We start from the raw sequence: 22,160 nt of genomic DNA on the forward strand, positions 1-22,160 counted from the left end.
GAGCCACTGTAGGCACCTGAGGGGAGGCCTCAGCACTGCTCATAGACCAATACTACCACAGGCTAGAATGCTGGGGGCAGACATATCTGTAATGCTGGGTACACTCCTATATACAATAGTCATCCTGATCCAAAATATCGGGGACCAGGCCAACTATTACATAGGTGTGTTACTACATACGCCAAATAATATCTAGTATCTATAGCAGGGGTGGCCAAACCTGTCCTCAAGATCTACCAACGGTGCATGTTCTCCAGGCCACCTGTGGATCTATAGCAGGAATGAATGCAGCAGGTTTTAAAATGTGACAGTTAGTAATGAATACAGCTGTGCTGCAGCTAGGTGATCTGGGATATGTGACAGTTAGTAATGACTACAGCTGTGCACCAGCTAGGTGACCTGGGAAATGTGACAGTTAGTAATGACTACAGCTGTGCACCAGCTAGGTGATCTGGGATATGTGACAGTTAGTAATGACTGCAGCTGCGCACCAGCTAGGTGACCTGGGAAATGTGACAGTTAGTAATGACTACAGCTGTGCACCAGCTAGGTGATCTGGGATATGTGACAGTTAGTAATGACTACAGCTGTGCACCAGCTAGGTGATCTGGGATATGTGACAGTTAGTAATGACTACAGCTGTGCACCAGCTAGGTGATCTGGGATATGTGACAGTTAGTAATGACTACAGCTGTGCACCAGCTAGGTGATCTGGGATATGTGACAGTTAGTAATGACTGCAGCTGCGCACCAGCTAGGTGACCTGGGAAATGTGGACCATCGGTAGATCTCGAGGACCGGTTTGGCCACCCCTGATCTATAGTAACGTTACCCACCGACAACAAGCTTCAGCAAGGCCATTCATTTCCAGGATACAGTGCCAAATTCTTGCACACAGGTGAGTTAGTCAGCTGACAGGCCTTCATAACAGATGCACAGGAACAACCTAGAAAGTTGCTGAAAGAGTTAGCGGCCTTCTAACAAAGGCTACGGAGGAGGTTTATCAGTATCGATCAGCCTCTGTCCTTTTACTAGCAGCAAATCCTGGCGCACTACAATACCCAGCAGGTTAGGTTTCCCTGCAATAATCAGAACATACGGTTTTAAATAATCCTTCTCAGGGAGTACCAACTTATAAAGCCCGAAGTAGACGATCTGACGGCGGGCACTGCATGTAAGTGAGCGAATGGTATTGTGCGGCCCTCACTTATTAAGAAACGGTGAGAGAACCACGCAGAAATCTCAGTATGTGACAGGAATGTAGGGACGGTTGAGCGATTTATCTCCCTGCTGTCACTTGCCGGCTGCAGGAATGACAGGGTTAAACGTAACGGCAGCATTGCAACATGACACATCATAACGCTTCCTGTGCATCTTCACGCTCAGGTGACTGACAGCTCGCTGTGCCCCCCAAATTACTGTGCCCTATTTCTTGTCAGCATCCCTCTGTCCCACTGCCCCCCCCCCCATTTTCTGCCTCCCCCCATCACACCACTGTGGACCAAAGGTGCAAATCTTATTTACTACAGACACACACAGCTAATATGGCATAAGGCAGGAAGGAAGGATATTAGAGAGGATGTGAGGGCTCGTCGCAGTCAAGAGGTTCACGGTCACCCGATAGGAGCCACTACAGTACAGACAGAAGTAGTGGTTCCATGGAACGGCTTCCCGGCTGTGGTGGGAGGGATCAGTGCAGCAGGGATGGGACTAATGTCATTTATCATGAAGTTCAGGGCCAAGTATGCTGTAAGGTTTTATTGCTGGCTGAGAGCTCAGACACCTTATCCTCCACAAGACGCAGGGTTACAGCACCTGGTCTCAGGTGTTAGCGGGCGCTCCGGCACCACCCAGCTATAAAAACACCATACAATGTCCCAGGAATTCCCCACCGGTGGGATATGGAGAGTGTGGGATGCGAGCATTCCTCCCAGCGTGTCTGTACAAGACGGGGCATGGGGCGGAGAGAGCAGAATGTATTCCATAGCCCAGTAACGCTTATACGCAGGGCGCCGGCATAGTCCATGGCGCTGTACTATGTCCACGCTTATTGCCAAAGCAACTTATCCGTGATGCTGCCACCGTACACAACATATAAAATGGTTGGGGGGGCTCACATAGCCGCCTGCCCCCCACATTACTGAAACATAGCGAACACAGGTATGCATCAATACTAAGGGTGCGCCATTGATGCGTCTTGCATAGACATGTATTATAGCAGCGAAAATATAGGAGGCGCTGCCACAAGGACCTCTGCCACCTTCCACCAGCAGCGAGATGCTGGCACCGTGCATGTCGGCTGGTGCCAGGCTGCAAGGCAGGGCTGCATACGAGGCATCTCAGGGTTACACTGAACAGCAGCAACTTCCTACAGTACATTGCATTTCCTAGAAAGATTGAAACTTATTGCAACTAAATGATCTCTTTTGGTTAATGTGAGGAAAGGATCCAGCTGTTTGCAGCATGCACAAGAGGCAGTGGAGCAGGGTCCCCCCCTCCCCAGCCCTGGATGCGAGAGCCCCCCACCCCTGCAATGACTTACCCTGCAGCTGCAGCACCTGGGCTGGTAGATGGGGACTCCCGCCTCTGACAGCCTCACAAACTTCTCTGGTGATGATAACTTCTCAGGCAACTTCCTTGAGGAACTTGAGACCCGTCCCGCCCACAGGCTGGGGAGGGGAGAGGGCTGTACAGCTCTAATTCACTATAACCTGAGGTCTTTGTTATGGAAGGGTCCCAGTACCTGGCCTTGTGTGGCCTGGGAGATGCTGAGGGGGTACAGCTGTTCCTGGCATGTACATACATGCACAGCGCCTGTAATGCTGACAGCTCTCATATGTACTGAGGGGAGATAGCAGTGCTGCTAGTCTTCTGTACATTCATACTACTGGGAGCGAGAGACCCGCCACTTCTCAGACAGATAGATAGGGCTCTATACAATGATTGTGGTATTCACATGGATGGTTCTGGGTCTCTTCTATGCTGATGGGATATTGTTCTTATCCTCTTATATAGAAGCAGTGATTTACAGTATATGAGAAGTAAACGTCATTAGGTCCCCACATAGAACTGTTAACGATGTAATAGACAACTCCTGCCTCTATTCACATCATTCATCTCCTGACATACTCTGTGCTGCTGAGCACCCTGCTCCTCCCACTATATAACTCTCAGTCTGTGGCTGCCTCCATTCTCGTCCTCACATCCTGTCACTGCCCCTGTCACACACAGCCCTGTCCTTACTGACACATCACTCATCTCCTGATATACTCTGTGCTGCTGGGGGACCCTGCTCCTTCCACGATATAACTCTCAGCCTGTGCTTCCGGCTGCCCCCATTCCTCTCCTCACATCATGTCACTGCCCCTGTCATATGGAGCCCTGTCCACACTGACACATCACTCATCTCCTGATATACTCTGTGCTGCTGGGGACCCTGCTCCTCCCACTATATAACTCCTAGTCTGTGGTTTGCTTTTGCCTCCATTCCGCTCCTCACATCATGTCACTGCCCCAGTCACATGTAGCCCTGTCCTCACTGACACATCACTCATCTCCTGATATACTCTGTGCTGCTGGGGACCCTGCTCCTCCCACTATATAACTCTCAGTCTGTGGCTTCCTGCTGCCTCCATTCCCCTCCTCACATCCTGTCACTGCCCAGTCACATGCAGCCCTGTCCTCACTGACACGACTCATCTCCTGATATACTCTGTGCTGTTTGGGACCCTGCTCCTTCCACTATATAACTCTCAGTCTGTGGCTTCCTGCTGCCTCCATTCCCCTCCGCACATCATGTCACTGTGTCTGGCACATGCAGCCCTGTCCTCACTGACACATCACTCATATCCTGATATACTATGTGCTGCTGGGGACCCTGCTCCTTCCACTATATAACTCCCAGTCTGTGGCTTCCTGCTGCCTCCATTCCCCTCATCACATCATGTCACTGCCCCTGTCACATGCAGCCCTGTCCTCACTGTCACACGACTCGTCTCCTGATATACTCTGTGCTGCTGGGGACCCTGCTCCTCCCACTATATAACTCTCAGTCTGTGGCTTCCTGCTGCCCCATTCCCTCCTCACATCAGGTCACTGCCCTGTCATATGCAGCCTTGTCCTCACTGAAACATGCCTCGTCTCCTGATATACTCTGTGCTGCTGGGGACCTTGCTCCTCCAACGATATAACTCTCAATCTGTGGCTTCCTGCTGCCCCATTCCCCTCCTCACATCCTGTCACTGCCCCTGTCACATGCAGCCCTGTCCTCACTGTCACATGACTTGTCTCCTGATATACTCTGTGCTGCTGGGGACCCTGCTCCTCCCACTATATAACTCTCAGTCTGTGGCTTCCTGCTGCCCCATTACCTCCTCACATCATGTCACTGCCCTGTCATATGCAGCCTTGTCCTCACTGACACATGCCTCGTCTCCAGATATACTCTGTGCTGCTGGGGACCCTGCTCCTACAACGATATAACTCTCAGTCTGTGGCTTCCTGCTGCCCCCATTCCCCTCCTCACATCATGTCACTGCCCTGTCATATGCAGCCTTGTCCTCACTGACACATGCCTCGTCTCCTGATATACTCTGTGCTGCTGGGGACCCTGCTCCTCCAACGATATAACTCTCAATCTGTGGCTTCCTGCTGCCCCATTCCCCTCCTCACATCCTGTCACTTGCCTTTGTCTCACGCAGGATATAAAGACTAAACACAACAGGTGACACACCTTAAAAGTTCTGCACATATACATACCTCCCAACAGTCCCGATTTTATCGGGACAGTCCCGATTGTCAGGGCCTATCCTCGCTGTCCCACCCGCGGGCGGCAGTGTCCCGTGGTGTGGGGGGGCTGTTGGGAGTCCCCCCGTCAGCTGCTAAGCAGCGGGGAATAAACGCTGTGCGTCCTATATAAAACTATGTATATTGCACAATATAAGGATATTAAACATCCTATATAACACTGTATGTATATTGTACAGTATAAGGATATTAAACATCCTATATAACACTGTGTGTATATTGCACAATATAAGGGTATTACACGTTCTATATAACACTGTATGTATATTGTACAGTATAAGGGTATTACACATCCTATATAACAGTGTGTGTATATTGTACAGTATAAGGATATTACACGTCCTATATAACAGTGTGTATTTTGTACAGTATAAGGGTATTAAACATCCTATATAACACTGTATGTATATTGCACAATATAAGGATATTACACGTCCTATATGTGTGTGTATATTGTACAATATAAGGATATTACAAGTCACCTTAGGCCTTACTGTACATAACACACAGCCAGCATTTATATGGCAGTAATGCTCCTTGGTGACCTTTGGTCCCCGTTTATCCCCCAGCAGGTAAGCCCAGTACGCGTGCATACAGCATGTTACATATAATATACAGATCTGGTACTTGCCCAACTGGCAGCTTGCTGTGTCCTCGTCCAGCCTGTGCTCTGAGCCCCTAGCTCCCGGCATACAGTATGCTGGCAAAGCATTAATAAATTAGGAGGGCTCACATTACCTGTCACTAATACAGTACGTCTGCCTGTGTCCTGGCCGAGGAAGGTCCCTGTCCTGCACTCACACCTGTCCTGCACTCACACCTGTCCCGGCTGAGGAAGGTCCCTGTCCTGCACTCACACCTGTCCCGGCTGAGGAAGGTCCCTGTCCTGCACTCACACCTGTCCCGGCTGAGGAAGGTCCCTGTCCTGCACTCACACCTGTCCCGGCTGAGGAAGGTCCCTGTCCTGCACTCACACCTGTCCTGGCTGAGAAAGGTCCCTGTCCTGCACTCACCTGTCCCGGCTGAGAAAGGTCCCTGTCCTGCACTCACACCTGTACCGGCTGAGGAAGGTCCCTGTCCTGCACTCACTCCTGTCCTGGCTGAGGAAAGTCCCTCTCTTGCACTCACACCTGTCCTGCACTCACACCTGTCCTGGCTGAGGAAGGTCACTGTCCTGCACTCACACCTGTCCCAGCTGAGGAAGGTCACTGTCCTGCACTCACACCTGTCCTGGCTGAGGAAGGTCCCTATCCTGCACTCACACCTGTCCCGCTGAGGAAGGTCCCTGTCCTGCACTCACACCTGTCCCAGCTGAGGAAGGTCCCTGTCCTGCACTCACACCTATCCCGGCTGAGGAAGGTCCCTGTCCTGCACTCACACCTGTCCCGGCTGAGAAAGGTCCCTGTCCTGCACTCACACCTGTCCCGGCTGAGGAAGGTCCCTGTCCTGCACTCACACCTGTCACGGCTGAGGAAGGTCCCTGTCCTGCACTCACACCTTTCCCAGCTGAGGAAGGTCCCTGTCCTGCACTCACACCTGTCCCAGCTGAGGAAGGTCCCCTTCCTGCACTTACACCTGTCCTGGATGAGGAAGGTCCCCTTCCTGCACCCACACCTGTCCCGGATGAGGAAGGTCCCTGTCCTGCACTCACACCTGTCCCGGCTGAGGAAGGTCCCTGTCCTGCACTCACACCTGTCCCGGCTGAGGAAGGTCCCTGTCCTGCACTCACACCTGTCCTGCACTCACACCTGCCCGGCTGAGGAAGGTCCCCATCGTGCACTCACACCTGTCCCGGCTGAGGAAGGTCCCTGTCCTGCACTCACACGTGGTATGCAGATGGAGAACCGGTGGCCTGCTAGTGGTATGCAGCTATATACAGATGGAGATCTGGTGGCCTGCTAGTGGTATGCAGGTATACAGATGGAGAACTGGCGGCTTGCTAGTGGTATGCAGGTATACAGATGGAGAACCGGCGGCCTGCTAGTGGTATGCAGGTATACGGATGGAGAACTGGTGGCCTGCTAGTGGTATGCAGGTATATACGGATGGAGAACCGGTGGCCTGCTAGTGGTATGCAGGTATATACGGATGGAGAACCGGGGGCCTGCCAGTGGTATGCAGGAATATGGATAGAGAACCGGTGGCCTGCTAGTGGTATGCAGGTATATACAGATGGAGATCTGGCGGCCTGCTTGTGGTATGCAGGTATATAAGGATGGAGAACCGGTGGCCTGCTAGTGGTATGCAGGTATACGGATGGAGAACCGGTGGCCTGCTAGTGGTATGCAGGTATATACGGATGGAGAACCGGCGGCCTGCTAGTGGTATGCAAGTATACGGATGGAGAACCGGTGGTCTGCAGGTATACGGATGGAGAACCGGTGGTCTGCTAGTGGTATGCAGGTATACGGATGGAGAACCGGTGGCCTGCTAGTGGTATGCAGGTATACGGATGGAGAACCGGTGGCCTGCTAGTGGTATGCAGGTATACGGATGGAGAACCGGTGGCCTGCTAGTGGTATGCAGGTATATGGATGGAGAACCGGTGGCCTGCTAGTGGTATGCAGGTATACGGATGGAGAACCGGTGGCTTGCTAGTGGTATGCAGGTATACGGATGGAGAACCGGTGGCCTGCTAGTGGTATGCAGGTATACGGATGGAGAACCGGTGGCCTGCTAATGGTATGCAGGTATATACGGATGGAGAAGCGGGGGCCTGCTAGTGGTATGCAGGTATATGGATGGAGAACCGGCGGCCTGCTAGTGGTATGCAGGTATACGGATGGAGAACCGGCGGCCTGCTAATGGTATGCAGGTATACGGATGGAGAACCGGCGGCCTGCTAGTGGTATGCAGGTATACGGATGGAGAACCGGCGGCCTGCTAGTGGTATGCAGGTATATACGGATGGAGAAGCGGCGGCCTGCTAGTGGTATGCAGGTATATACGGATGGAGAACCGGCGGCCTGCTAGTGGTATGCAGGTATATACGGATGGAGAACCAGGGGCCTGGCAGTGGTATGCAGGAATATGGATAGAGAACCGGTGGCATGCTAGTGGTATGCAGGTATATACGGATGGAGAACCGGTGGCATGCTAGTGGTATGCAGGTATATACGGATGGAGAACCGGCGGCTTGCTAGTGGTATGCAGGAATATGGATAGAGAACCGGCGGCCTGCTAGTGGTATGCAGGTATACGGATGGAGAACCGGTGGCCTGCTAGTGGTATGCAGGTATATACGGATGGAGAACCAGCGGCATGCTAGTGGTATGCAGCAATATACAGATGGAGATCTGGTGGCCTGCTAGTGGTATACAGGTATACAGATGGAGAACCGGCGGCCTGCTAGTGGTATGCAGGTATACGGATGGAGAACTGGTGGCCTGCTAGTGGTATGCAGGTATATACGGATGGAGAACCGGTGGCCTGCTAGTGGTATGCAGGTATATACGGATGGAGAACCGGGGGCCTGCCAGTGGTATGCAGGAATATGGATAGAGAACCGGTGGCCTGCTAGTGGTATGCAGCTATATACAGATGGAGATCTGGTGGCCTGCTAGTGGTATGCAGGTATACAGATGGAGAACCGGCGGCCTGCTAGTGGTATGCAGGTATACGGATGGAGAACTGGAGGCCTGCTAGTGGTATGCAGGTATATACGGATGGAGAACCGGTGGCCTGCTAGTGGTATGCAGGTATATACGGATGGAGAACCGGGGGCCTGCCAGTGGTATGCAGGAATATGGATAGAGAACCGGTGGCCTGCTAGTGGTATGCAGGTATATACAGATGGAGATCTGGCGGCCTGCTTGTGGTATGCAGGTATATAAGGATGGAGAACCGGTGGCCTGCTAGTGGTATGCAGGTATACGGATGGAGAACCGGTGGCCTGCTAGTGGTATGCAGGTATATACGGATGGAGAACCGGCGGCCTGCTAGTGGTATGCAGGTATACGGATGGAGAACCGGTGGTCTGCAGGTATACGGATGGAGAACCGGTGGTCTGCTAGTGGTATGCAGGTATACGGATGGAGAACCGGTGGCCTGCTAGTGGTATGCAGGTATATGAATGGAGAACCGGTGGCCTGCTAGTGGTATGTAGGTATATACGGATGGAGAAGCGGGGGCCTGCTAGTGGTATGCAGGTATATGGATGGAGAACCGGCGGCCTGCTAGTGGTATGCAGGTATACAGATGGAGAACCGGCGGCCTGCTAATGGTATGCAGGTATACGGATGGAGAACCGGTGGCCTGCTAGTGGTATGCAGGTATACGGATGGAGAACCGGCGGCCTGCTAGTGGTATGCAGGTATACGGATGGAGAACCGGCGGCCTGCTAGTGGTATGCAGGTATATACGGATGGAGAACCGGCGGCCTGCTAGTGGTATGCAGGTATATACGGATGGAGAACCGGCGGCCTGCTAATAGTATGCAGGTATATACGGATGGAGAACCGGTGGCCTGCTAGTGGTATGCAGGTATATACGGATGGAGAACCGGTGGCCTGCTAGTGGTATGCAGGTATATACGGATGGAGAACCGGTGGCCTGCTAGTGGTATGCAGGTATACGGATGGAGAACCGGCGGCCTGCTAGTGGTATGCAGGTATACGGATGGAGAACCGGCGGCCTGCTAGTGGTATGCAGGTATATACGGATGGAGAAGCGGCGGCCTGCTAGTGGTATGCAGGTATATACGGATGGAGAACCGGCGGCCTGCTAGTGGTATGCAGGTATACGGATGGAGAACCGGTGGCCTGCTAGTGGTATGCAGGTATATACGGATGGAGAACCGGTGGCCTGCTAGTGGTATGCAGGTATACGGATGGAGAACCGGTGGCCTGCTAGTGGTATGCAGGTATATACGGATGGAGAACCAGCGGCATGCTAGTGGTATGCAGCTATATACAGATGGAGATCTGGTGGCCTGCTAGTGGTATGCAGGTATACAGATGGAGAACCGGCGGCCTGCTAGTGGTATGCAGGTATACGGATGGAGAACCGGCGGCCTGCTAGTGGTATGCAGGTATACGGATGGAGAAACGGCGGCCTGCTAGTGGTATGCAGGTATATACGGATGGAGAAGCGGCGGCCTGCTAGTGGTATGCAGGTATATACGGATGGAGAACCGGCGGCCTGCTAGTGGTATGCAGGTATACGGATGGAGAACCGGTGGCCTGCTAGTGGTATGCAGGTATATACGGATGGAGAACCGGTGGCCTGCTAGTGGTATGCAGGTATACGGATGGAGAACCGGTGGCTTGCTAGTGGTATGCAGGAATATGGATAGAGAACCGGCGGCCTGCTAGTGGTATGCAGGTATACGGATGGAGAACCGGTGGCCTGCTAGTGGTATGCAGGTATATACGGATGGAGAACCAGCGGCATGCTAGTGGTATGCAGCTATATACAGATGGAGATCTGGTGGCCTGCTAGTGGTATGCAGGTATACAGATGGAGAACCGGCGGCCTGCAAGTGGTATGCAGGTATACGGATGGAGAACTGGTGGCCTGCTAGTGGTATGCAGGTATATACGGATGGAGAACCGGTGGCCTGCTAGTGGTATGCAGGTATATACGGATGGAGAACCGATGGCCTGCTAGTGGTATGCAGGAATATACGGATGGAGAACCGTCGGCCTGCTAGTGGTATGCAGGTATACGGATGGAGAACCGGTGGTCTGCAGGTATACGGATGGAGAACCGGTGGTCTGCTAGTGGTATGCAGGTATACGGATGGAGAACCGGTGGCCTGCTAGTGGTATGCAGGTATATGGATGGAGAACCGGTGGCCTGCTAGTGGTATGTAGGTATATACGGATGGAGAAGCGGGGGCCTGCTAGTGGTATGCAGGTATACGGATGGAGAACCGGCGGCCTGCTAGTGGTATGCAGGTATACGGATGGAGAACCGGCGGCCTGCTAATGGTATGCAGGTATACGGATGGAGAACCGGTGGCCTGCTAGTGGTATGCAGGTATACGGATGGAGAACCGGCGGCCTGCTAGTGGTATGCAGGTATACGGATGGAGAACCGGCGGCCTGCTAGTGGTATGCAGGTATATACGGATGGAGAAGCGGCGGCCTGCTAGTGGTATGCAGGTATATACGGATGGAGAACCGGCGGCCTGCTAGTGGTATGCAGGTATATACGGATGGAGAACCGGGGGCCTGGCAGTGGTATGCAGGAATATGGATAGAGAACCGGTGGCATGCTAGTGGTATGCAGGTATATACGGATGGAGAACCGGTGGCATGCTAGTGGTATGCAGGTATATACGGATGGAGAACTGGCGGCTTGCTAGTGGTATGCAGGAATATGGATAGAGAACCGGCGGCCTGCTAGTGGTATGCAGGTATACGGATGGAGAACCGGTGGCCTGCTAGTGGTATGCAGGTATATACGGATGGAGAACCAGCGGCATGCTAGTGGTATGCAGCTATATACAGATGGAGATCTGGTGGCCTGCTAGTGGTATGCAGGTATACAGATGGAGAACCGGCGGCCTGCTAGTGGTATGCAGGTATATGGATGGAGAACCGGTGGCCTGCTAGTGGTATGCAGGTATATACAGATGGAGAAGCAGGGGCCTGCTAGTGGTATGCAGGTATATGGATGGAGAACCGGCGGCCTGCTAGTGGTATGCAGGTATACGGATGGAGAACCGGCGGCCTGCTAATAGTATGCAGGTATACGGATGGAGAACCGGTGGCCTGCTAGTGGTATGCAGGTATACGGATGGAGAACCGGCGGCCTGCTAGTGGTATGCAGGTATACGAATGGAGAACCGGCGGCCTGCTAGTGGTATGCAGGTATATACGGATGGAGAAGCGGCGGCCTGCTAGTGGTATGCAGGTATATACGGATGGAGAACCGGCGGCCTGCTAGTGGTATGCAGGTATACGGATGGAGAACCGGGGGCCTGGCAGTGGTATGCAGGAATATGGATAGAGAACCGGTGGCATGCTAGTGGTATGCAGGTATATACGGATGGAGAACCGGTGGCATGCTAGTGGTATGCAGGTATATACAGATGGAGAACCGGCGGCTTGCTAGTGGTATGCAGGAATATGGATAGAGAACCGGCGGCCTGCTAGTGGTATGCAGGTATACGGATGGAGAACTGGTGGCCTGCTAGTGGTATGCAGGTATATACGGATGGAGAACCGGTGGCATGCTAGTGGTATGCAGCTATATACAGATGGAGATCTGGTGGCCTGCTAGTGGTATGCAGGTATACAGATGTAGAACCGGCGGCCTGCTAGTGGTGTGCAGGTATACGGATGGAGAACTGGTGGCCTGCTAGTGGTATGCAGGTATATACGGATGTAGAACCGGTGGCCTGCTAGTGGTATGCAGGTATATACGGATGGAGAACCGGGGGCCTGCCAGTGGTATGCAGGAATATGGATAGAGAACCGGTGGCCTGCTAGTGGTATGCAGGTATATACAGATGGAGATTTGGCGACCTGCTTGTGGTATGCAGGTATATAAGGATGGAGAACCGGTGGCCTGCTAGTGGTATGCAGGTATACGGATGGAGAACTGGTGGCCTGCTAGTGGTATGCAGGTATATACGGATGGAGAACCGGCGGCCTGCTAGTGGTATGCAGGTATACGGATGGAGAACCGGTGGTCTGCAGGTATACGGATGGAGAACCGGTGGTCTGCTAGTGGTATGCAGGTATACGGATGGAGAACCGGTGGCCTGCTAGTGGTATGCAGGTATACGGATGGAGAACCGGTGGCCTGCTAGTGGTATACAGGTATACGGATGGAGAACCGGTGGCCTGCTAGTTGTATGCAGGTATATGGATGGAAAACCGGTGGCCTGCTAGTGGTATGCAGGTATACGGATGGAGAACCGGTGGCCTGCTAGTGGTATGCAGGTATATACGGATGGAGAACCGGCGGCCTGCTAGTGGTATGCAGGTATACGGATGGAGAACCGGTGGCCTGCTAGTGGTATGCAGGTATATGGATGGAGAACCGGTGGCCTGCTAGTGGTATGCAGGTATATACTGATGGAGAAGCGGGGGACTGCTAGTGGTATGCAGGTATACGGATGGAGAACCGGCGGCCTGCTAATGGTATGCAGGTATACGGATGGAGAACCGGTGGCCTGCTAGTGGTATGCAGGTATACGGATGGAGAACCGGTGGCCTGCTAGTGGTATGCAGGTATACGGATGGAGAACCGGTGGCCTGCTAGTGGTATGCAGGAATATGGATAGAGAACCGGCGGCCTGCTAGTGGTATGCAGGTATATACAAATGGAGAACCGGGGGCCTGGCAGTGGTATGCAGGAATATGGATAGAGAACCGGCGGTCTGCTAGTGGTATGCAGGTATATACGGATGGAGAACCAGCGGCCTGCTAGTGGTATGCAGGTATATGGATGGGTAACCGGCGGCCTGCTAGTGGTATGCAGGTATACGGATGGAGAACCGGCGGCCTGCTAGTGGTATGCAGGTATACGGATGGAGAACCGGCGGCCTGCTAGTGGTATGCAGGTATATACGGATGGAGAACCAGCGGCCTGCTAGTGGTATGCAGGTATATGGATGGGTAACCGGCAGCCTGCTAGTGGTATGCAGGTATACGGATGGAGAACCGGCGGCCTGCTAGTGGTATGCAGGTATACGGATGGAGAACTGGTGGCCTGCTAGTGGTATGCAGGTATACGGATGGCTATCATGTGCCCTCTCTCCTGTATACCTCTCTCCAGTAAATTACTGCATATTGTACAAGAGAATCAAAAGACGCATCTTAGATCAGGAAGGCATACAAGGCTGGGACCTGAAGTTCCACAGGAATCCCCAAAAGCTACAGGTTGCTTATCACTTTCATAGAGCTAAAGCTGGGACTTGTGGTTCCACAGCAACCCAGAAAGCCAAGTTATCACTGCTATAATGGGTGTAATTGCCTCCACCTTTTACTAAGGGCCCGGTGTGTATTTGTCGCCCTGTTTGGTGCCGGGGGGGCATCAGGCAATGCCAGAATGAGACTGGTGCACCCCACTGCGGCTGCAGTATAAACCCCCAGCGTGCGTGGGGGTAACCCGCAGCCACTGATCGGGGGGGGGCCTCAGCCTGATCATAGCCTCGGTATGTGTTGCATGCATAGAATGTTACGGCAGATAAGACCCACTTGGCCTATCTAGTCTGCCCCTTTATTTATCTAGTCTGTCCCTTGTGTCCCGGTTTTCAGTCATGTCACTTGTTGTGCCTTCCTGGATACCCGGAGACGGGACAATGACAGGCCCGGGCCCTTGTGGCTGACAATGGACGCACAGCAACACCTGGGTCTGTGACCATCGGAACGACCGCAGGCTCCCCTTCCCACCCCACCTCTGCAGCACATCTCAGTATCACATCCTCCCCGCCGTAGGCAAGAAACAGGAAGAGGTCAGGAAACCAAACAGCTCTGCATCCTCCCTGCCAAATCTGTTCTGTCACAGGCCTGAAAGCAAGGCCGCCGACCGCACGCGCCATTGTTATAGGCGGGCAGGGCGAGCCCTCACAACAACAGCAGCTGTGGCCTACTTAGCAGTGCCAGTAATTACTTAGAACATTGCCCTTACAGCAGGGCTATAGACAGACGTGGCGCTACCTGTCGACCTTCGGACTGTCGACCTAGACACTGTCGGCCTAATGATTTGTGTCGTCCTTCCAAGCATGTCGACATTAAGCATGTCACCCTATGTCAGGTGTCGACTTAAGCCATGTTGACCTTCAGTGGTAGACCCAATGCATGTCAACCTTTTGTGTGTCGACCCAATGACTGTATACCCTTGAAAAGTTAAAAAACCTAGGTTGCTATGAGTATTACTAATGTATAATTGGTTGCTATGGGTAACCATAGTGTATAATCAGTTGCTATGGGTAACCGTAGAGTATAAATCGGTTGCATGGCCTATGGCAACCTGTCTTCCTTCTTGTTGTCACATTACCTGATACCAGGTAGGTCGATCAAATACAACTAGTCCAATGTTCTCATGAACAGCTGTAACAGATTCCTGCAGAGTTATCGCCATCCAATTACCTGTGCTGTAGCTTTCTGCGTGCCCCTCACCATCCCTTGTCGCAGGAAGATGATGGCGGGTGACAGAGGCAGCGCACTGATGGGAGACTGCTAGGCCTTTCCCTCTGCAGCCCGACGGTCAGCTCTCTCCTGTCCAGCTGTTACACTGGGACCTTACAGACAGGAGGAGACTGGGAACGTCCCCACCCAAATCACAGGAAGCTCCAGCACTGACCCCTAGGTCCTGGTATTTCACAACATCTCCGGACTGACTGTAATCTCCAGCTACACTGTCCCTCTGCTACGGCCGGTCTGACGGTATTACCCCTGCAGCACTCCCATGCCTGACTTGTCTGAGACGTAGGGGATTCCTGATAACCTCATTATGGGTATGTGGGTACTGGTTGTGCAGAGTCCTTGTCCCTTCGGTCCCATCTCTACGTACGGCTGTGTCATGTAACCCCTGAGGGCAGGCTGGTGAAGACTGTGGGCTACGTCACGTTTCGACCACCAACAAATCCCCCATTGAATCCCTGTTTTTAGGAGTGCAGAATATTATGCCAGGTCGGGGTTCTCCTTGATGATGGACTCCAGGACAACAGCCCTGTAGCACAATGTTGGGGAGATCCCAGCAATGCAGCTGAAGCTTCCAAGTCTCCCCAGGCTCTCACAAATGTGCATGTCCAGACCAGTCTACTGCAAGAGAGGTGAGCAGCGGGTCCAGGACAGGTGAAATGTTAACGCTGCTCCCCCCCCCCTCGTCTCCATAATGGCTGCACCTAATTATGTCTATGCACAGATATATAGACTGACGCCGGATTCCTGCCACGTTCTCCGATACATACTGTAAATAATGAGTCATTATACGGATGGGAGTGAGAAGCTGAATGTATAATCTCCTCTCCCTAATACAATATCGAGTGCTGGAACACTGAATGTGCACCTGGATGAGAGACGCGTTTCGCCACCTCCACAGTGGTCACCTCTGGACACCGTCTCCTGCCCAGTTCCCCCGATCAGAGGGGGAGATGCCTTGTGCTACACAGCTGACTCGCTCAGCAATGTGATAACACAACAGAACAATGAGCACATGACATCCCAGGACGGATTCTCCTGGCAGCCAGTGTTCCGTCAGCTTCTTGGTTCCAGAACTGCGTTCTGCCTGCAGTGTGCTCATGTGATTTGTCCAATAATATTGGCATTGCATTCTTCCAGCTGAATACCCAGTCCTGGTAGTGGAACAATGAGTCGACACCAAAAGTTTGACATACTCCAGTTCATCATTGACATATGTTGACACAAGCAAAAGTTTGGCATGTGGAGCAGGTGGACCCCCAGGTGCCTGTCTCCGCAGCTCTCTGCACGCATTACCAATCAGAGTGGGCGTGGATTGTAGAGCATGTAAAAGTCCAAAAATGTGAAGAAAAAAAATCATGAAAATTCCACGTCAACACTTGGTGTCGGCCATTACTATGTTGACCTATGATCCAGATAGCCCCAGTCTTGCGTTATAACAAGGTTAGAGGAGAGCTATCGGACATTATTAATATTTATTGGTAACATTTGTGTAGCGCCAGCATATTCTGTTGCGCTGTACAGTTGCATTCAGTAAAGTAGTGTATATCGGGCTATTGGGACCTTAGTAATGCGCGTTTGTTCATAACATCACTTATTATTCTGAGGATTTTTTTTATTTGACTGAAAGTTTCAATTTATGGACCTAGATTATAGCAAACCTTCTATCTGTCCTTAACAGTGATAGACGGCATATTACTGCCAAAGATACCAATGGAACAGCGCCCCTTAGTGGCAGAATGGTAGAGTACTGGCTCGACTTCATTCAGAAAGAAAGTCTGTAAAACAAGAAGTACTCTGTGATATGTACAGCCGGCTGGTGCTGACGGCGATGTATTGCACAGTGATAGGACTTTGTACATTTGACTTGTGTATATTGTTTTTTTGTGATTATGACCATATTATCAAGACATCATAGTTACATAGACTAAGCACCATGTACCATGTCTGTGTATAAACCTGATGTGTTCCATCTATGGTTTACATACATGCTGTATTTATGAACCAACCTGTAGCCAATTAGAACATTAGCGCATCTACAGGGCTAGAATAGCCTCCCAGCCAATCGGAGCTTTAGAATACTCACAGGGCTCAATGAACCTGCAGCCAATCGGATCATGAGAACATCACTGGGCTAGACCAACATGTAGCCTATCAGAGCTTTATAATACGCCAGTCCCAGGGATCTGAGAACTTGCTTCCAATCAGAGCTTAAGAATCTGCAGCCAATGAGAAGTGAACATTCCTGATATGTTGAAAACTGGCAATTACATGTAACAAAGGTCATCTATCATTCATTCTAGTGGGAGAAGCAGCAGATGCAACTTGTGGATGACCATCGCAGTGCTGCCAGGTAGAGGAACTCCACCTGTAAGCTGGAAAATGGTGACATGTTAGCACCCTGCAGGGGCTAAAGCAGACATAATGCATATGTAGATTCAGTTGAGAATAAACATGTCACTTCTTCCCGACACACTAATGCACTATGGGGGGATTACGTGGTAAATAATTGGAGAACATAAAGCGGTTCAGCTAATTAGAAGGGTTTCTATAGCTGAGTGCACAGTAAACACAATGGGAGCACCATCAGACTCCCGACTGTTGGAGGGGATCATTCCGTACATGAAAGACTAATGGAATGTGGAGCAATGAATGACTTTGGCAGTGGACACAAGTAGCATGACACCAAGCTATAAATAGCCTAATCCTTAATATAAACCTTTATTCAGTGCAAGCTCAGCCAACATAAACATCTCGCTCTGCAGCCTGCAATCCATTGCCGGAGAGGCCCAGATCCCACAGGTCACCGCCTCAGTCAGATTCTGAGCCGATGTAGTCTACAGACTCATTCCGGCCTTGTTCTTGAGGTGCAGAGGTAGGTGACATTAAGACCCTGAGTCATCTTGGCCTTCCTCCAGAGGTGCAGAGGTTGGTGACACTATGGCATCCCCTCATCAAGGCCTTCCGCCTCAGGTGCAGAGGTAGGTGACACTAAGGCATCCCCCCATCAAGGGGGGATAGATACCTTTGATAAAGCTGCCAGGAGCGTTGAAACGCGTCAGAAAGTACCTGCCCTATACCCACCTACCTATTTGGGATTGCAGTCCGGACCAGCCCTACAGGATTGAACTCATTTGCCACCCTATTTCAATCTGGGAGGCCATCTTACCTTCCGGTGCACCAGATAAACCTTCTCCTGCTATCAAAAGACCCACCATTCTTCAAAAATTTGCCAGTGAAACCTATTATTTGTGCCAACCTTGGGCCGGTCACTTTGGACTTATGGACGGTGTCTATAGAAGCAACCAAGCTTAACAAGGAGGGGTAACTATAAACATCCTATCTACAAACTTTGGGCCTAATAGGAATGGACTCTCCCTCCATCTTGTTGATTTAATTGTGGGTATAGGCATTGTTTTCTATCATTGATTTTATTTATTAGGTTTTAAGATATGTATTAACATTGTGTGTTTTTATTATTAAATATTTGTAAAGATCATCCAATTTCATTCATTGATCAAAATCTTGGGCAATATCCCCAGAGTGCTGGTATCCCCCTCTTTTTTTCTATCCCCCCATCAAGGCCTTCCGCCTCAGGTGCAGAGGTAGGCAATACTAAGAAATCACTGCATCAAGGCCTTCCTCCTGAGGTGCTTAACACTAAGGCCATGTGTCATCCCGGCCTTCCTCCTGAGGTGCAGAGGTAGGTGACACTAAGTCCCTGAGTCATCAAGGCCTTCTTCCTGAGGTACAGAGGTTGGTGACACTAAGGCATCCCCTCATCAAGGCCTTCCGCCTCAGGTGCAGAGGTAAGTGACACTAAGGCATCGCCTCATCAAGGCCTTCCGCCTCAGGTGCAGAGGTAGGTGACACTAAGGCATCGCCTCATCAAGGCCTTCCGCCTCAGGTGCAGAGGTAGGTGATACTAAGGCATCGCTTCATCAAGGCCTTCCGCCTCAGGTGCAGAGGTGGGTAACACTAAGGCATCGCCTCATCAAGGCCTTCCTCCTGAGGCGCAGAGGTGGATAACACTAAGGCCATGTGTCATCCCGGCCTTCCTCCTAAGGTGCAGAGGTAGGTGACACTAAGGCTCAGAGTCATCAAGGCCTTACTCCTGAGGTGCAGAGGTAGGCAACACTAATAAATTACTGCATCAAGGCCTTACTCCTGAGGTGCAGAGGTGGATAACACTAAGGCCATGTGTCATCCCGGCCTTCCTCCAGAGGTGCAGAGGTAGGTGACACTAAGGCCCCGAGTCATCAAGGCCTTCCTCCTGAGGTGCAGAGGTGGGTAACACTAAGGCCAGAGTTTCTATGTTTCTATCCTGGCCTTCCTCCTGAGGTGCAGAGGTAGGTGACACTTAGAATCACCTCATCGAGTCCATCCTGCTGAGGTGCAGAGGTGGGTAACACAAAAGCCCTGAGTCATCCCAGCCTTCTTTCAGAGGTGCAAAGGTAGGTAACACTAAGGCCCGTGTAATTGCTGTCACAGGTGTCGGATTTGATGATCTCGTGTTCTGATCAGGGACTATTGCAGACCCGGAAATTGGTGGTTTGAAACGGACAGGTTTAATGAAGGATCTCTGCATGAAACAATAATAATGGCACAAATAACGACTTTGATGCAATTAAACTAAAAGTCTGATTAGGCACGCAAATACGTCTTTGCAGTAAAAACAAGAGAGTCCTGTTGAAATTGCAAATACGTCTTTGCAAAAAACCAAAGTTCCACTGTGCTTGCAAATACGTCTTTGTATGGGGGTGACAATGAAAACAGGCGCTGAAGTAAGGATCGCTGGAGTCTGTAAGAAGCTGCAGAGCACCAGAATGAGATACCGGCATAAAGACTTATTGCACTGACACCTGTGAACCCAGGCAGATCCCCCTTATAGCAGGAGGGCGGCTGTCATTGGTTCCCAGCACCAGAAACCAGGAAAGGGCAGAACCTGGCAAGATATTAAGTTTGCCCTTTTCCAAGATGGCACCGCCAGCCTCCCGGTGGTGCGCGAGCTCCTGCCGCCATCACAGCTCCTGGACCTGGCACCTGACCCCCTGCCACCCGCCTTCAGCCTTCCCACCTGCCCTGCTAACCGCACGAGAGCCGCCGCAGGGTGCCGCTGGGTGAGTAAAATGTGACAGTACCCTCCTCTTTCTGGGTGACCTCCGGGCACACTCAAAGTTTCGCTGGATTCCTTTGGAAGAACTGGCGAACCAGACTAGGGGCATGCAAATCAGAAGAATCAACCCAAGAGTTTTCTTTAGGACATTAGCCTGTCCACTCCACTAGAAACTGTAGATGGGAACAATGATGCCGACAGTCCAGAATTCTTTTGATATCAAATTCTGTGTCTCTTTCTGTAAAGATTGCCAGTGATTTAGGAGGCCTAGGCTGGAATGGAGACAACTTTAGAGGTTTCAAAAGGGAGATGTGGAAGGAATTCGAGATTTTCATTGAGGACTGAAGATTTCATCTGTAAGCCACTGGGTTGATAACTCGAGTAATCACATAGGGCCCAATAAATCGGGTAGCAAATTTCATAGACGGAAGTCAAAGTCGTAAGTTTCTGGTGGACAGCCAACACAATCCCTTACTCTCATCGGAGGGAGAGCACGCCTCTTCATGTCTGCAACAGTTTTGTAACATTTGGAAGATTTTAAAGTGCTGTGTGTACTTCAGTCCAGATCTTAGAGAAATTCTGAAGGTACGAATAGGCCGCAGGTAAATCAAAAACAGGTAGACTGGTGAATTCGGTGGCACAAGGATGTCTGCCGTAAACTGTGAAAAGCAGAGTAGTTTTAGAAGATGCATGATAGGAATTATTGTGGCCAAATTCAGCCCAAGGCAGTAGGTCTAACCAGTCATCTTGAGACAAAGAAATATATAGACGAAGAAAGCCCACCAAATCTTGATTTATTCGCTCAGTTTGTCTGTTAGTTTGTGGATGGTAAGCTGTGGAAAATTTAAGCTAAACTTGTAAAGCTGAACATAATGCCCTCCAGAACCTGGCAACTAATTGCACTCCTTGATCTGAGATTATTTCAGTAGGTACTGTAGACCATGTAGTTTAAATATTGAGGAGATAAAGAGTTTGACCAAAGCAGGAGCAGTGCCGATCTCTATGCTGTGCCATTGCACGCAGTGCCGTTCTACGCTGTGCCATTGCACGCAGTGCCGTTCTACGCTGTGCCATTGCACGCAGTGACGTTCTACGCTGTGCCATTGCACGCAGTGCCGTTCTACGCTGTGCCATTGCACACAGTGGCGTTCTACGCTGTGCCATTGCACGCATTGCTGTTCTACGCTGTGCCACTGCACGCAGTGCCGTTCTATGCTGTATCATCCTGGCCTTCCTCCTGAGGTGCAGAGGTAGGTACCATTGCACGCAGTGCCATTCTACGCTGTGCCATTGAACGCAGTGCAGTTCTACGCTGTGCCATTGCACGCAGTGCCATTCTACGCTGTGCCATTGCACGCAGTGGCGTTCTATGCTGTGCCATTGCACGCAGTGCCATTCTATGCTGTGTCATTGCACGCAGTGCCGTTCTACTCTGTGCCATTGCACGCAGTGGCGTTCTACGTTGTGCCAATGCACGCAGTGCCGTTCTATGTTGTGCCATTGCACGCAGTGCCGTTCTACGCTGTGCCATTGCACGCAGTGCCGTTCTACGCTGTGCCATTGCACGCAGTGCCGTTCTACGCTGTGCCATTGCAAGCAGTGCCGTTCTATGCTGTGCCATTGCACGCAGTGCCATTCTACGCTGTGCCATTGAACGCAGTGCAGTTCTACGCTGTGCCATTGCACGCAGTGCCATTCTACGCTGTGCCATTGCACGCAGTGGCGTTCTATGCTGTGCCATTGCACGCAGTGCCATTCTACGCTGTGCCATTGAACGCAGTGCCGTTCTACTCTGTGCCAATGCACGCAGTGCCGTTCTACGTTGTGCCAATGCACGCAGTGCCGTTCTATGTTGTGCCATTGCACGCAGTGCCGTTCTATGCTGTGCCATTGCACGCAGTGCCGTTCTACGCTGTGCCATTGCACGCAGTGCCGTTCTACGCTGTGCCATTGCAAGCAGTGCCGTTCTATGCTGTGCCATTGCACGCAGTGCCATTCTACGCTGTGCCATTGCATGCAGTGCCATTCTAGGCTGTGCCATTGCAAGCAGTGCCGTTCTACGCTGTGCCATTGCACGCAGTGCCGTTCTACGCTGTGCCATTGCATGCAATGCCGTTCTACGCAGTGCCGTTCTATGC

General features: G+C 51.5%; 2 protein-coding genes across 10 annotated transcripts in view; one reads left to right on the forward strand and one right to left on the reverse strand.

Annotated features, from left to right (window-relative positions):
• Positions 1 to 22,160, forward strand: part of LYSMD1 (LysM domain containing 1) — a 146,687-nt gene that overhangs the window by 107,055 nt on the left and 17,472 nt on the right. The gene's annotated exons all lie outside the window — the stretch shown is intronic.
• TNFAIP8L2 (TNF alpha induced protein 8 like 2) overlaps positions 1 to 22,160 on the reverse strand; it is a 422,216-nt gene that overhangs the window by 11,274 nt on the left and 388,782 nt on the right. For 3 of the 8 annotated variants that reach the window (XM_083166499.1, XM_083166500.1, XM_083166498.1), the window contains one exon: positions 16,993 to 17,125. The exons of 4 other annotated variants lie outside the window; for them this stretch is intronic. In XM_083166499.1, the coding sequence (XP_083022625.1) occupies positions 16,993 to 17,025 (33 nt within the window). In that variant the 5' untranslated portion in view covers positions 17,026 to 17,125. Of the gene's footprint in view, positions 1 to 2,542; positions 2,605 to 16,992; positions 17,126 to 22,160 lie in introns of those variants that run through there. One more of the 8 variants, XM_083166505.1, reaches the window with a different exon arrangement.

Source organism: Crinia signifera, chromosome 12 (genome assembly GCF_055691185.1).
Source record: "Crinia signifera chromosome 12, ASM5569118v1, whole genome shotgun sequence".
Lineage (NCBI taxonomy): Eukaryota > Metazoa > Chordata > Amphibia > Anura > Myobatrachidae > Crinia > Crinia signifera.